The sequence below is a fragment of the Gossypium raimondii genome, chromosome 3 (assembly GCF_025698545.1).
Source record: "Gossypium raimondii isolate GPD5lz chromosome 3, ASM2569854v1, whole genome shotgun sequence".
NCBI lineage: Eukaryota > Viridiplantae > Streptophyta > Magnoliopsida > Malvales > Malvaceae > Gossypium > Gossypium raimondii.
In genome coordinates this window covers 35,879,737-35,893,137 of record NC_068567.1, presented here as the reverse complement: position 1 = coordinate 35,893,137, position 13,401 = coordinate 35,879,737, and the positions used below count along the sequence as shown (strand labels likewise).

At 40.2% G+C, this 13,401-nt stretch overlaps 1 protein-coding gene across 1 annotated transcript; it reads right to left on the bottom strand.

Moving 5' to 3' along the window:
• Positions 1-926: 926 nt before the first annotated feature.
• On the bottom strand, positions 927-7,915 carry LOC128039946 (uncharacterized). The gene is given in 4 exon segments (XM_052628886.1): positions 927-4,383; positions 4,599-5,083; positions 5,153-6,566; positions 6,666-7,915. Coding segments are annotated over 4 exon segments (6,606 nt in total).
• Positions 7,916-13,401: the final 5,486 nt, after the last annotated feature.

Here is a 13,401-nt window from a genome sequence, read left to right as displayed (position 1 = left end):
GCCCCTACTGTAATCTTCAAAGTTTAATCCACTGTAATCTTTAAGGTTAAGTCCACTGTAATTTTGGGACATAATATTTGAACCATCCTCCTCCCACTGTAAATCAAGGGTGGAAAGATCTAGCTTTTCACAATCCTCTGCTATCACAGATCAAGGATACAGGATCTGAATCCCTTTGGTCTCACACCATTCTCAAGGTGTTCTACCAATGTTTATACACAATTGTAGAACTTTCTATTCCAAGCGATCTCTTCTTATCACTCGATGATCATTGCTTGTTTATTCAATCCATGCTTGGACAACAAAATTCGAAAGGATAATCTTAATTTAGATTTTTCCTTCTTAGCCATTCAACCTTTAAACTTGGTGTGCTCTAAACAATAGTCCTGTTTCAGGTTCCTGTATTATTTAGAAACTTTTAGAGTAACGTGTAAAACTCCTTTTGCTTGAATATTATCAGTCCATTAATTGTTATTTCAATGAAAAATGCTTGAAAAAGATTATCAAAATCGACAAGGTGGAATTTATTTGAGAATAAGGCTCAAAATGAATTAATCAAAATAGCAAATTTTTCTAAGATTCAGAATGAATAAGATTAAAAGGATTATCACAATGGATAAGATGAAATTTTATTGAGAACAAAGCTCGAAATGAATAAATAAATAAAACAGGTGCCCCAGATATCGTAGCATGAGTTTCTCTGCACCAATCTTTTAGGGGACCCTTTGAATTTGCTATGTGTTTAGAAAATTCAGGATGCTTTGTTGATGCTTCAAGATGTAGCATCTCTCCTTCTTGCTAATTCAGGAATATGCCCCCACATTTGATCAAAATTTGAACCGCCCTTTTATCGGGTTTTCAATTCAAGGCCCTTTTGGTCACAAAGTGCCCTTTTGGGGTTTTCACTTTGACCTCTCTCTTTTTTTTTAAGCGAAGTACTTCTTCACTGAATCTGAATTTACTGGATTAGGCAAAGTCTTTCCATCCATTTCAGTTAATATCAGTGCTCCTCCAGAGAAGGCCTTCCTTACCACGTATGGTCCTTCCCAATTTCGCATCCACTTTCCTCTAAAGTCTTTTTGTATGGGAAGGATCTTCTTCAGTACCAAATCCCCTTCGTGGAACTCCCTGGGACTAACTTTCTTATTGTAAGCTCGCATCATTCGCTTTTGGTACATTTGACTATGGCGAATAGCTCTTAGCCTTTTTTCTTCGACAAGATTCAGCTGGTCATATCGAGATTGGACCCATTCTGCTTCGTCCAACTTTAACTCTGACAAGACCCGAAGGGAAGGAATCTCTACTTCGATGGGTAAAACTGCCTCCATTCCATAGACCAATGAGAAAGGCGTTGCCCCTGTGGAGGTTCTAATAGACATTCTATAAGCAAAAAGAGCAAATGGGAGCTTATCATGCCAATCCCTATAAGTCTCAGTCATCTTCCCCACAATCTTCTTGATGTTCTTATTAGCTGCTTCCACTGCACCATTCATTTTTGGTCGGTATGGCGATGAGTTGTGGTGCTTGATATTGAACTGGCTACAGATCTCCGCTATCGTACTGTTGTTCAAATTTAGCGCGTTGTCTGATATTATCCTTTCTGGCATTCCATATCGACATATGATCTCCTTCTTTAAGAACCTACTGACCGCTGCCTTTGTGACATTAGCATATGAAGCGGCTTCCACCCATTTAGTAAAGTAATCAGTTACTACAAAGATGAATCGATGCCCATTTGAAGCTCTTGGCGATATTGGCCCAATGACGTCCATACCCCACATGGAAAAGGGCCATGGGGAAGTCATGACATGGAGAAGTGAGGGAGGTACATGAATTTTGTCTCCGTAAATTTGGCACTTGTGGCATTTCTTGGCATATTTGATGCAGTCCCCTTCCATGGTAGACCAGTAATATCCAAATCTCATGATTTGCCTAGCCATCGTGAAACCATTGGCGTATGTTCCACAGACACCATTATGGACCTCTTCCAAAATTTGTTTGGCCTCAACAGAGTCTACGCATCACAGTAACACCTGATCCTTGCCCCTTTTATACAGGATCTCTCCATCTAAGACGTAGTTACTAGCCATCCTTCTTAACGCTCTTTTATCATTCTCTGTCGCCCGGTCCGGGTATTCACTATTCTTCACGTATCGTAGCATATCTTGATACCAGGGGTGATCGTCCTTTTCTTCTTCTACATCAATATTGCAACAGTGGGCTGGAGCCTTAGAAATGCTCATTCGGATTGGCTTCATATCTTCTTGTTTATTCACTTTGATCATAGCAGCCAATGTAGCCAAAGCGTCGGCCATCTGACTTTCCTCTCGTGGAAGGTAGCAGAAGGTGATATCATCAAACTCTTTAATTAGTTCCATAACTAATTTTCGATAGTTGACCAATTTGGGATCCCTTGTCTGCCATTCTCCTTTGAGCTGATAGATTACCAATGCAGAATCTCCATACACCTTTAACACTTTAATCTTACGCTCTATGGCTGCACGAATCCCCATAATACATGCTTCGTATTTGGCCATATTGTTTGTACAATCAAAATCCAATTTGCAAGTCACTGGATAATGATCTCCGCTTGGAGATACCAAGACTGCTCCGATTCCATTGCCTACAGCATTTGAGGCGCCGTCGAAGTTTAATTTCCAAGTATGGCCCTCTTGAGTATCCTCTTCGGTGGTTGCCACGTACACTATATCTTCATTTGGGAAATCGAAGTTCAAAGGCTCATAATCTTCTAGAGCTCTACTAGCTAGAAAATCTGCTATTGCTCTCCCTTTTATAGCCTTTTGATTCACGTAGAGTATGTCAAATTTAGAAAGCAAGATCTGCCATCGGGCCATTCTTCCATTCAAAGCAGTTGATTCCATCATATATTTTAGTGGGTCTAGTTTTGAGATTAGCCAAGTGGTATGATATAACATGTACTGCCTCAATCTCCGAGTTGTCCAAATCAAGGTGCAACATAACTTCTCGATTGGTGAATATCTTGTCTCGCATTCATAGAACTTTTTGCTGAGATAGTATATCGCTCTTTCTTTTTTTCCCGACTCATCATGTTGGCCCAACACGCATCCCATGGAATTTTTGAATACCGCTAAATATAGTATCAATGGCTTACCTGGGTATGGTGGAATTAGTACTGGGGCGCTAGATAAGTAATACTTAATCTTGTCAAAAGCTTTTTGGCACTCCTCGTCCCATATACCTCGATTGTGTTTCTTAAGGAGACGAAAAATGGGGTCGCATTTATCAGTCAACTGTGAAATGAACCTGGCGATGTAGTTCAGTCTTCCCAGAAAACCTCGAACTTCTTTTTGATTGTGTGGCGGAGGCAAATCTTGTATGACCTTGACTTTGTTTGGGTCAATCTCGATCCCTCTTTCACTGACCACGAACTCTAGAAGCTTTCCAGATCTTGCCCCAAAAGTGCATTTGGTCAGGTTAATTTTTAATTGGAACTTCCTTAACCGTATAAACAATTTTCTCAAGACTTGTATATGCTCTTCCGCTGTTCTAGATTTGGCAATCATATCATCTACATATACTTCTATTTCTTTATGCATCATGTCATGGAATAAGGTTACCATGGCTCTTTGGTATGTTTCCCCCGCATTCTTCAATCCAAATGGCATTACCTTGTAACAGAATGTGTCCCACATGGTTACAAAGGTAGTCTTGTCCATGTCTTCAGGATGCATTTTTATCTGATTGTATCCCGAGAAACCGTCCATAAAGGAGAAAAGTGAGTAACCTGCCGTGTTATCTACTAAAGTGTCAATATGCGGCAATGGAAAATTGTCCTTTGGGCTAGCTTTGTTCAAATCCCTATAGTCTACACACATTCGAACTTTCCGATCTTTTTTAGGGACTGGGACTATATTAGCTACCCATTCTGAGTATTTCACCACTTGTAAGAATCCTGCGTTGAACTGCTTCTTAACCTCCTCTTTTATTTTCAACAAGACATCAGGCCTCATTCTTCGGAGCTTCTGTTGAACCGGTCTACATTCTTCTTTTATGGGCAATCGGTGTACTACTACATCAGTACTTAATCCAGGCATATCTTGGTAAGACCACGCGAAGACATCCTTGAACTCTTTAAGCAACTCAACAAGATCTTGCCTTATCTCTATGGCGATACAAGCACCAATTTTTACCTCTTTTCCCTCTCCCAAGCTTACAACCTCCACTAACTCTTTTTGAGGTAAGATTTGTTTTTCTTCTTGCTCCACCATTCTTAGCAAATCAGGAGATAAGGTGCTGTCTTGGTCATCTTCAAAATCCTGAAGGTCATCTGTATTCATATCTTTTTCAAATAGGGCATTTGAGTCAGTAATAGAATTGCTCACATCATTGATATCTGAAGACCTGTTATTGGGACGAAGGAAGGTCCAAAGAAAAAAAGAATCTAAGAATAATTGTATGCACAGTATGATTATAAATGGAATGAAAAGAATGAAAGAATATTTGCTCAAGGTGAGACTAAATGATAAGTTTTCATTGAAGTGAGATTTGGAAATGCGCCTTTTACAAAAGATTCTTATTACCCCCAGGCTTAGGGCAACAAGTGTTCTGAATATTACTCTGAATTAGTTCTAAATGTTACAGGGATCTCTTCTGCAGTCCAGTTGTTCAGAACACTTCCAGGTTCGTAAGGGCAAATACCCGATAAATTTCGTTCCACCCTTTCCTCTTCAGATATAGCATTGATGTCCAACCTTCCAGTCCTTCCTTCCGTAACTTCATTCTTTCCTTCGGGGTAAACAATTCCCCCTGAAACAAATGTCTTAGATATATGGGGAAAGGTCATCGGTCCCCACTTGGCTTCTATCCCGCTCAAACGTGCTCTTCTTTTCTCTCGCTTTTTCTCTAATTCTTTCTTCCTTTCCCTTGCGTCAGGCTTATACCCCAAACCACAACGGTCCTGTTTGTTAACCGAGATCGGTACTTTGACCCGTCTCTGGAGGTATTTTCCAAGTCTTTCTCCAGGCAACGCTCCCTTTCTCATTGTTAGCTGTAAACTCATTGACGTAGCTTTGGATATCTTAGGCTCTGGAATTTTGCTCCCCTCGATGACAAATGTTGCATTTACGAATTCCAATGATCAGAATTAACATTCTATCGTTTCACTATCGACCTCTATATATGGCATGTCATTGGTAACTGATGCAATGATGTCTTCTTCTGCATCTATAGTTACCAATCGACCCTCTATTACTAATTTCAACTTTTGGTGAAGTGACGATGGTACAGCCCCTGCAGAATGGATCCAAGGCCTCCCCAATAGGCAATTGTAAGATGGTTTAATATCCATTACCAAAAAGTCCACCTCGTATGTATTTGGACCAATCAAGAGAGGTATTTCGATTCTTCCCATTACTTTTCTCTCAGTGCCATCAAATGCTCTCACAATATTTTGACATGATTTCATGTAAGAACTGTCCACAGGTAGCCTGTTTAATGTGGACAGGGGTAAAACATTCAGTGCTGATCCATTGTCAATGAGTACCCCCGGTAGTGTACACCCTTTGCAACGGGCAGTGATGTGCAAGGCTTTGGTAGATCCCATACCACCTGGCGGGATCTCATCATCATTGAAGAAGATGAAGTTGTCGGCATTTATATTATTAACCAGGCGATCCAACTTGTTCATTGAGATATCGTTAGCAACATAAGTCTCATTTAGCACTTTTATCAACGTATTACGATGTGTCTCCGAACTTAGAAGTAGCTCAAGCACTTAGATACGAGCCGGTTGCTTATGCAGTTGTTCCACCACGTTGTACTCGCTATGCTTCAAGAATTTTAAGAATTCTCTAGCCTCATTTTCAATCACTGGTTTGTTAACTTGTGATTCAATTCTGGCCGTCTTTGTTTTATCTTGTTCAACTGCTAAAGCTTTTCCTTTCATAGGCTCCCCTTTTGTATTTGATGGGTCATAGCATTTTCCACTACGAGTATGGAAGCCTACATCACTACCCTCTTCTGAAGCGTTTACCAAGTTCTCCTCTCCCGGGATTGTCACGTTGCAGTCATAATTCCAAGGAACCTTTTTGCTATCCTTATAAGGAAAGGCTACATGTTTTTGGATTATGACCCTTGGCGCCAGTTGTATTCCAGATCCTGTGCTTCTTGGCCTTGAAATAATCACCACCGGGTGATTTTGGGCTTTTCCCGTAGGTCCCTCCTCCGAAGCGTAAACTTCTCCTTCTTCTAGTCCTTTGATCTCTTCATAAAATTCTAGCTCTTTATTGTTCATCAGATTTTGTACCATGGTCCTAAATTCTGTACATTCCTGGATATTATGACCCTTCTCGGCATGGAACTCACAGTAGCTCCTCATCCCTCTTGGTCTCCTCTCCAAATTCTGAATGATTAATCCCATGTTTATCATTTGTTTAAAAACCCATTTCAGTAGGGTTTTTACTTCTGCAATATCTGTTTTGATTTTCCTCCCTATATTTTCGCTTATCATGTTCACCCCATTGTCAGCGTGGTTAGGCAATGGATTTTCCCCACTGGGTGAATCATCGAACTTGACAACACCCATGCTGATCAGCTTTTCCACCAGCCTTTTGAAGGCTGTGCAATTCTCTAACGAATGCCCCGTGATTCCCGCATGATAGTCACATTACGCGTTCGTGTCATACCAATTGGGGTATGGAGGTTGCAGAGGTTTCAAATAGCAAGGAGAGACAACATGCGCATCAAACAGATTTTGACATAACTCCTGGTACGGCATTGGAATTGGCGTAAACTGGGGTTTCTCGATGTTTTGCCTTTTGCCCGATTCCTGTCTTGACGAACCTTGCTGATTAGTAGCCACCTTCCTTGGTGGGTTCACAGTGATTGATTTCGAGTAACCTTTGTTATAGGTGCTCACGTTATTCACCTCATTCTCCTTTTTTTTCAGAGCTGATCTTTGGTTACTTTCTCCAGACTCGATCCTCCCACTCCTGATGGCATTTTCAATCATCTCTCCATTCATAACTATGTCGGAGAAGCTCTTCGTGGTGCTTCGTAACATATGTGTGATAAATGGTGCCTTCAATGTGTTGATGAAGAGCATAGACATCTCTTTCTCCAAGAGTGGTGGTTGGACTTGAACGGCAACTTCCCTCCATTTTTGCGCATATTGCCTAAAACTTTCATTAGGCTTCTTTTCCATATTTTGGAGGGTAATTCTATCAGGGACCATATCGGCTACATGGCTGTATTGCTTTATAAATGTTTGTGCTAAGTCCCTCCATGATCCGATTTTGGCACGACTCAATTGATTGTACCACCTAGATGCTTCCCCTGCGAGGCTATCTTGGAAGCAATGTATAAGCAATTGGTCGTTGTTAATGTGCCCAGTCATACGTCTGTAGAACATGGTAATATGAGTTTCTGGGCAACTAGTCCCATTGTATTTCTCAAATTCTGGCATTTTAAATTTGTGGGGAAGTACCAAATCCGGGACTAAGCTCAAGTCTTTTGCGTCGATCCCATGATAATTCTCGCTACTTTCCATGGCTTTGAATTTCTCTTCGAGCCATCTACATCTTTCCTCCAATCGGCTCGGCAGTTCTTCCTTTGTTTTCTCTTTTCCCATCATTTCATCAAAATCGGGTACTATGGGATTGGTAGGGGCTTTTCCGAGATGAGAACCTATTCCAGTTTGGAAATTTACTGGCATTGAGGCGCCAATCTGAAACTGCTGAGGCCTGATAGTAACAGATGATCTGCGTGGTTGCACCTCAGCTTGGGTTTGCGCATGAGGTGGAATGAAACCTGGGGGATAGAGAGAGCTATCATTATTTTCTTCTTCTGTATTAACCACGGGGTCTTTTCCTTTGTCGTTTCCCCTTTTGAACAACTGCGTCAATTCAGCCATCATGCTTTTTTGAGACTCTATCATTTCGTTCCTCATATCTTGTTGAATCTTCTCTAACCGCTCTTGCATTTGTTCTTGCATCTCCTTTTGGAGTTGTTCGAGTCTTTCGAATCTTTGATCCATGGCTTTTGTTTTGCGACGGGTACCGTAGTGATAAACGGTTGGCAAATTTTTGTTAGTTTCCAGGGTAGTTCTGTCATAATTTTAAATTAATTAGGCTCCATTTTTAAAACTTTAATGCATATGATGATATGTAGATGCATGAATGCAAAAAGAGGCATTGATTCTAGTTCAATTTCATTTAAAAAAACTCGACTAGAAAACAAATTCCTTTACATAAAATGGATTACATATACGGCTTCGCTTTTATACTCAAGGTCTTAACCTTCCTAAGAAGCCAAGCTAAATCTCGACCCCGGCTTGATTCTAATTCATACTTTAAACTCAATACATCAGCCTGAATTGCTAAGGTTTGTAAATGATCCGCTATTTCCCTTACTTGAGTCACGGCTTCGCCCATAATGTAATCTCTGTCTCTAATCTGTCTTTGAGAATAATGGAATTGCTCTTGCCACTGCTCATTACTCCTTTCAAGAAGCTCCACTCGTAATTCAGAATTGTGCAATGCATCCTCAAGCTCCCCTATCTTTCCTTTCAGTTCTTCGATCTTATTTAAGCTCGCTCTTAGTTCGATTGTGGAGCTGCGACTACGGTATAGGTTAAGTGACTTTTCCAGTTCCGCCACCCGAGCTTTTAATTCTGCTTTCTCATTTCAACATTCTAATAAGCTTTTCTCCAAAACACTTTCTCAAGCTCGAGCATCTTGGAATTCCTTCTCCCACTTATCGGCCTTGGTTCTTTCTTCCTTGATCTCTTGTCGCCACTGTTCTGACGTTTTGCCCAAACCGGCTGTCCTCATTGACAATCGCAACTTCTTATAATCCGTTTTTAGACTGTCAAAATCCTCCTCAGCTTTGTTCTTTCCCTTCCTTAGTTTCTCGACTTCTAGCTTGTGGATATCGACGTCTAGTCCCAAACGCATCTTCTCCTCTTCCAGCTGTTCTATTTTCTTTCCCCATTCTGAACTCTTTTTTTCAAAGTCTTGTTTGATGATTTCCAATTCTGACGGAACTACCTGCAGATGCTCCTCTAGAGACTGAACGCAATCTTCTCTCGGCTCAGGGATGTTGTCATTGATCCTTTTACTCCACCATCCGTAATATTCAGGAGTTGTCATTGCCCCTACAGTAAATCTTTTCATCCGGTGAACTCGTTTCCAAGCATTAGATATTTCTCGAATCTTTTTCTTATAATTATATCCTTATAAGAGAACTCACATTGCGCCAACCCATGTGTTACCGGTATGAACTGCCTCGATCTGTACTGTCTTAATACCAACAAAGGGGTATATCTGACAACTCCCCAAATTCCAAGTAAAGGGACCCAGTTAAAGTCCCCACATCGGTATAAGATCTCATCGGGCACCATCCAAGGGGCCTTCTATTCGACATCATTCTCTTGAAGATTTTGGAGAATCGCCATCCATTTCTCCTCCGTGATGTCGTCTCGTCTTGGTGTAGCTACTAGTTCCTTTAGTGGGGAGTAACTTTCTGAGAAGACCCGATATGAGACTTTTTCCACCTTCCAAAAATGACTATGGAACCACACCAATAGCAGTTGCGCGCATCCAATGAACCTTCCCTCTCCCGCTCTTCGACATGCATTTAGGGACCTGAAGGTTTTAGCTAAAACTGACTGGGACCGGTGTAACCCCTTTGTCAAGCCTATCAAACAAATCTGAAACTGCCTCATCCACATGGCCTAATGCTTTAGGGAAGACAACCAAACCATAAACGCTCAATGCAAAAATATCAACCCTTTTCTTTACATCTAGATGTGCCAAGATTAAATCTCGCAAGTTCCTCCAAGGTATGCATTTACTGTCCCCCTTTTGCTTAATCCGGTCGGTGACCCATTGCTCGCTCATTCCTGTGATGCCCATTAATTTCTTTGGGAATGTTGGGACATTAGCTGATCTTGAATAGACCTTGTCAACTTGGATCCTTGGACACCGTAGCAAAGTCGTATACTCCTCTATTGTGGGGACCAAATCTACTTTCCCAAACGTGAAACAACTATAGGCCGGATTCCAGTACTGCGCAAGGGCTCGAAATAAGCGTTTGTCTATTCTCACATCAAGCAAATATGGCAAATCCCAATAGTTGCTGTAAAAGAGTTGCTTAATTTTGTTATCCCACTGATTCCATATTTCCTTCAACTCTTGCGCACCATCTTAAGTCACACTAATGCAAGTGAAATCCCATAATTCAGATGTGTATCCTTCTGCGAGGCTGTCACCCTTTTCTTGCTGAACATTTTCGGACCAAACTTGGATGGCTGCATTGTCTTCCACTTTACCAAGAAACTCCCTTTTCCATATTGAGCTTTTCTATTTAGATATCGAATATCAACCAACACCTCTTTAGAAATGAAATGTCATGCAATCCAAGTCAAAGCCAAAACAGAATAAGTTAGTATTGCACATCAAGCTAATTTCAAAACATGAAAAAGAATAAATCGTCTATTCAGGTAGCTACTAGGGCTTGCTACGGTTCTACCTAGGGGAAGCTCTCAAGGCTCGTTATATGAGGTTCAGTTCTAAAGTAAGGGTACCCGAACCGGCAGATTCCTCGATCCTCACCCATTATAGGTTCATTCGGACTGAGTTCAGTTCAGGGGGACACATTTCCTTATGGCTACACAGAGATGAAAATCTCACGAAGACATAAGTACGGATGTATCCCGGAAGTGATTCACTATCCTACACGGAGGTGAAAACCTCACGAAGGACTAGCTTCTTACTCCCACTTAGAAGGGTGTGACCTACGGTCATGCAATGTAATGCAGAAATATACTAAAACTTAAACTAACACAGCAATTATAAACCACAACCATGAAAATGTAATAAAGGCCGATGAAATGCAATGAAAGGATCGTTCGTTTAAACCAAGTTTTCGATTTTCGACAAAAAGTCAAAAAGTAATCAACTCGTGGCTTGACTCTCTTATTTTGGGTCCCTAGTGGAGTCGCCAAGCTGTTGACACCATTTTTTGGATGAAAATGGGGTCGACTTGGATTTTGAAAATGAAAACTAAAAACGGGAGTCGCCAACAATCTTTTATGGTAGGTGTGATCGGATCACCTTGCAATTTGAACGTTTTAATAAATAGTTTGATTTATTAAAACATTATTTTTTTGGTCTAAAAAAAAAGGGTTCAGGAGTCGGTTACGCACGAGGAAGGATTAGCACCCTCGATGCGCCCAAAATTGGTACCTAGTTGATTAATTAGTGTTTTAGTGTCAAAGATTGAAAACTTTGAAGAATTTTTAGAATATAATCCTTAAAGAAAACTCGAATAATATTGATTGAAAGTTAAGAAGATATTTAGCTATTTGGTCGAACGAGAAATCGAAACCCAGCACGTTAGGGCACATTCTATCGAATTTCCAAACGCAAAACATTGCCTCGTTTTGAAAGTTCAAAAAGGATATTTGGCTATTTGGTCGAACGAGGAATCGAAACCCAGCACGTTAGGGCAGGCTTTCTCGATTTTCCAAACGCGAAATATTGTCTTATTTTAAAAGTTTAAAAAGGATATTTGGCTATTTGGCCAAACGAGTAATCGAAACCCAGCACGTTAGGGCACGTTTTCTCGAATTTCCAAACGCAAAATATTGCCTTATTTAGAAAAAATTTCTTTTGATGTATGGTGAAATATGTCTAAAATATAATGTATATATGTATATTTAAAATAACAAAAAGTGAGAATGTATGTGTTGTAAAATGTATGCATGTATATACATGTATTATAAAATGTATGTATAGAAGTGTGTACATATATGTACATATGAGGCATAAAAATAATATATAAGCATGAATGTATATATAAAACAAATTAAAATGTACGTGTGTATATATGACAAAATGTAAGCATGTAGATATACAACAAAATATTGAAACTAAAAATAGCACGAATAAGTAGTTCATGACAATAATGGTATAATAGTGATTAAAATAATTAATTGAATAATAGAATAATTCTAATAAGACATATGGAATTAAATAGATAAACAGTTTAAGAATAATAATAACAATAATAAAATAACAGAACCAGAACCAGAACCAAACTGAAATTAAAGCAAAATTAAATGACAGATTTTAAAATGAAATAAAAATTATAGCAACGGACTAAGGTGAAACGCGCGTCAAGAAGAAGGGATTTATCGCGCAATATCCCCATTCCTTATACGCATCATTTTGTACAGGACCAGATTGAGACAAGCGTAAAATATGGGGTCAAATTAAAAGAAAAAAAGAAACAGAAAAGAACCAAATTGCAGCAGTTCGCGAAAAAGGAAAGACCAAGGGCGCAAATATCCCATTTTACAGAAACGCGTGAATCCCCCCTGGAGCGGGTCAGGTCGCGCGCGGATCTTAAAGGCTAAAACGGCGCCGTTTCATTTTTATTATTTAAACTGAATTTTTTTTTGCTCCTATTTCAGCCCCATTTCTAAAAAAAAGAATCAAACTCTCCCCTTTTCTCTCCCCCTTCTCTCTAGGCCTTCAAACCCGACCTATGCCGCCGGCGAGCTCACACGATGGCTCCGCCACTCACTGCCGTAGCTCCGCCGTGCCGGAAGGCCCAAAATCATTTTTTTAGAGGGGGTTCCCCTTTCTTTTCCCTTTTAAAAAAAACGCAAATAAACCCTATTCGGGTGTTTTTGGGACCTAAACAAAAGGCGACCCTTTGGCCTCACCGTCTTTCCGGTCGCAGTCCGAACGAAGCTCTAAAGGCTTCCGTGACCTTGACGAACGGAGAAGATCTCCGACGGTGGTTCATGGTCAAACCTCAGGTACGTTTCAAAACCCCTTTTCATTTTATTCCTATAATAGTACGCTCAAAAAAAATAAAATAATATAAAAAAAGTAGCAGAAGTTCGAAATAAAAATATCAACCTTGGATTTTTCTTGATCGATTTTTGTTCTCTCTTGTATTTCTCTTTTGTTGTTGTTGTTGTAAAGATTACATTTTTCCAGGCTTTATAGCCGATTACAAAGATTTGTTTTTTTTTTCTGCGTTCTGTCCTCTATTTTCTTTGTTTTGCAGGGTTAGGCAAGGTCAACGGAGGTGACCTTGCCATTTTGGTGCAAAGGGGAGGCAGACCTCGGGACGAGGCACCTCAGGTGGCCCGAAAGGGGGAACGGCGCGAGAGGGGAGGGAACTCTAGGGTTCCCTGGTGCTAGCTTAGTTTTTGGGCCCTAATGGGCTGTTTAGGGTTTTAAAAATTTGGGCCGTTTCGGGCCCATTGTACATAAGTTGTTTTATTTTGGGCTCAGGCATAAATTGAGTCCTACAATATTACTTGGATAATAACTTTTTTTTAATAATCAACATAACTTTTAATAACAAAAAACATAACTCATCAATATAAACAATGATAACCTTTCA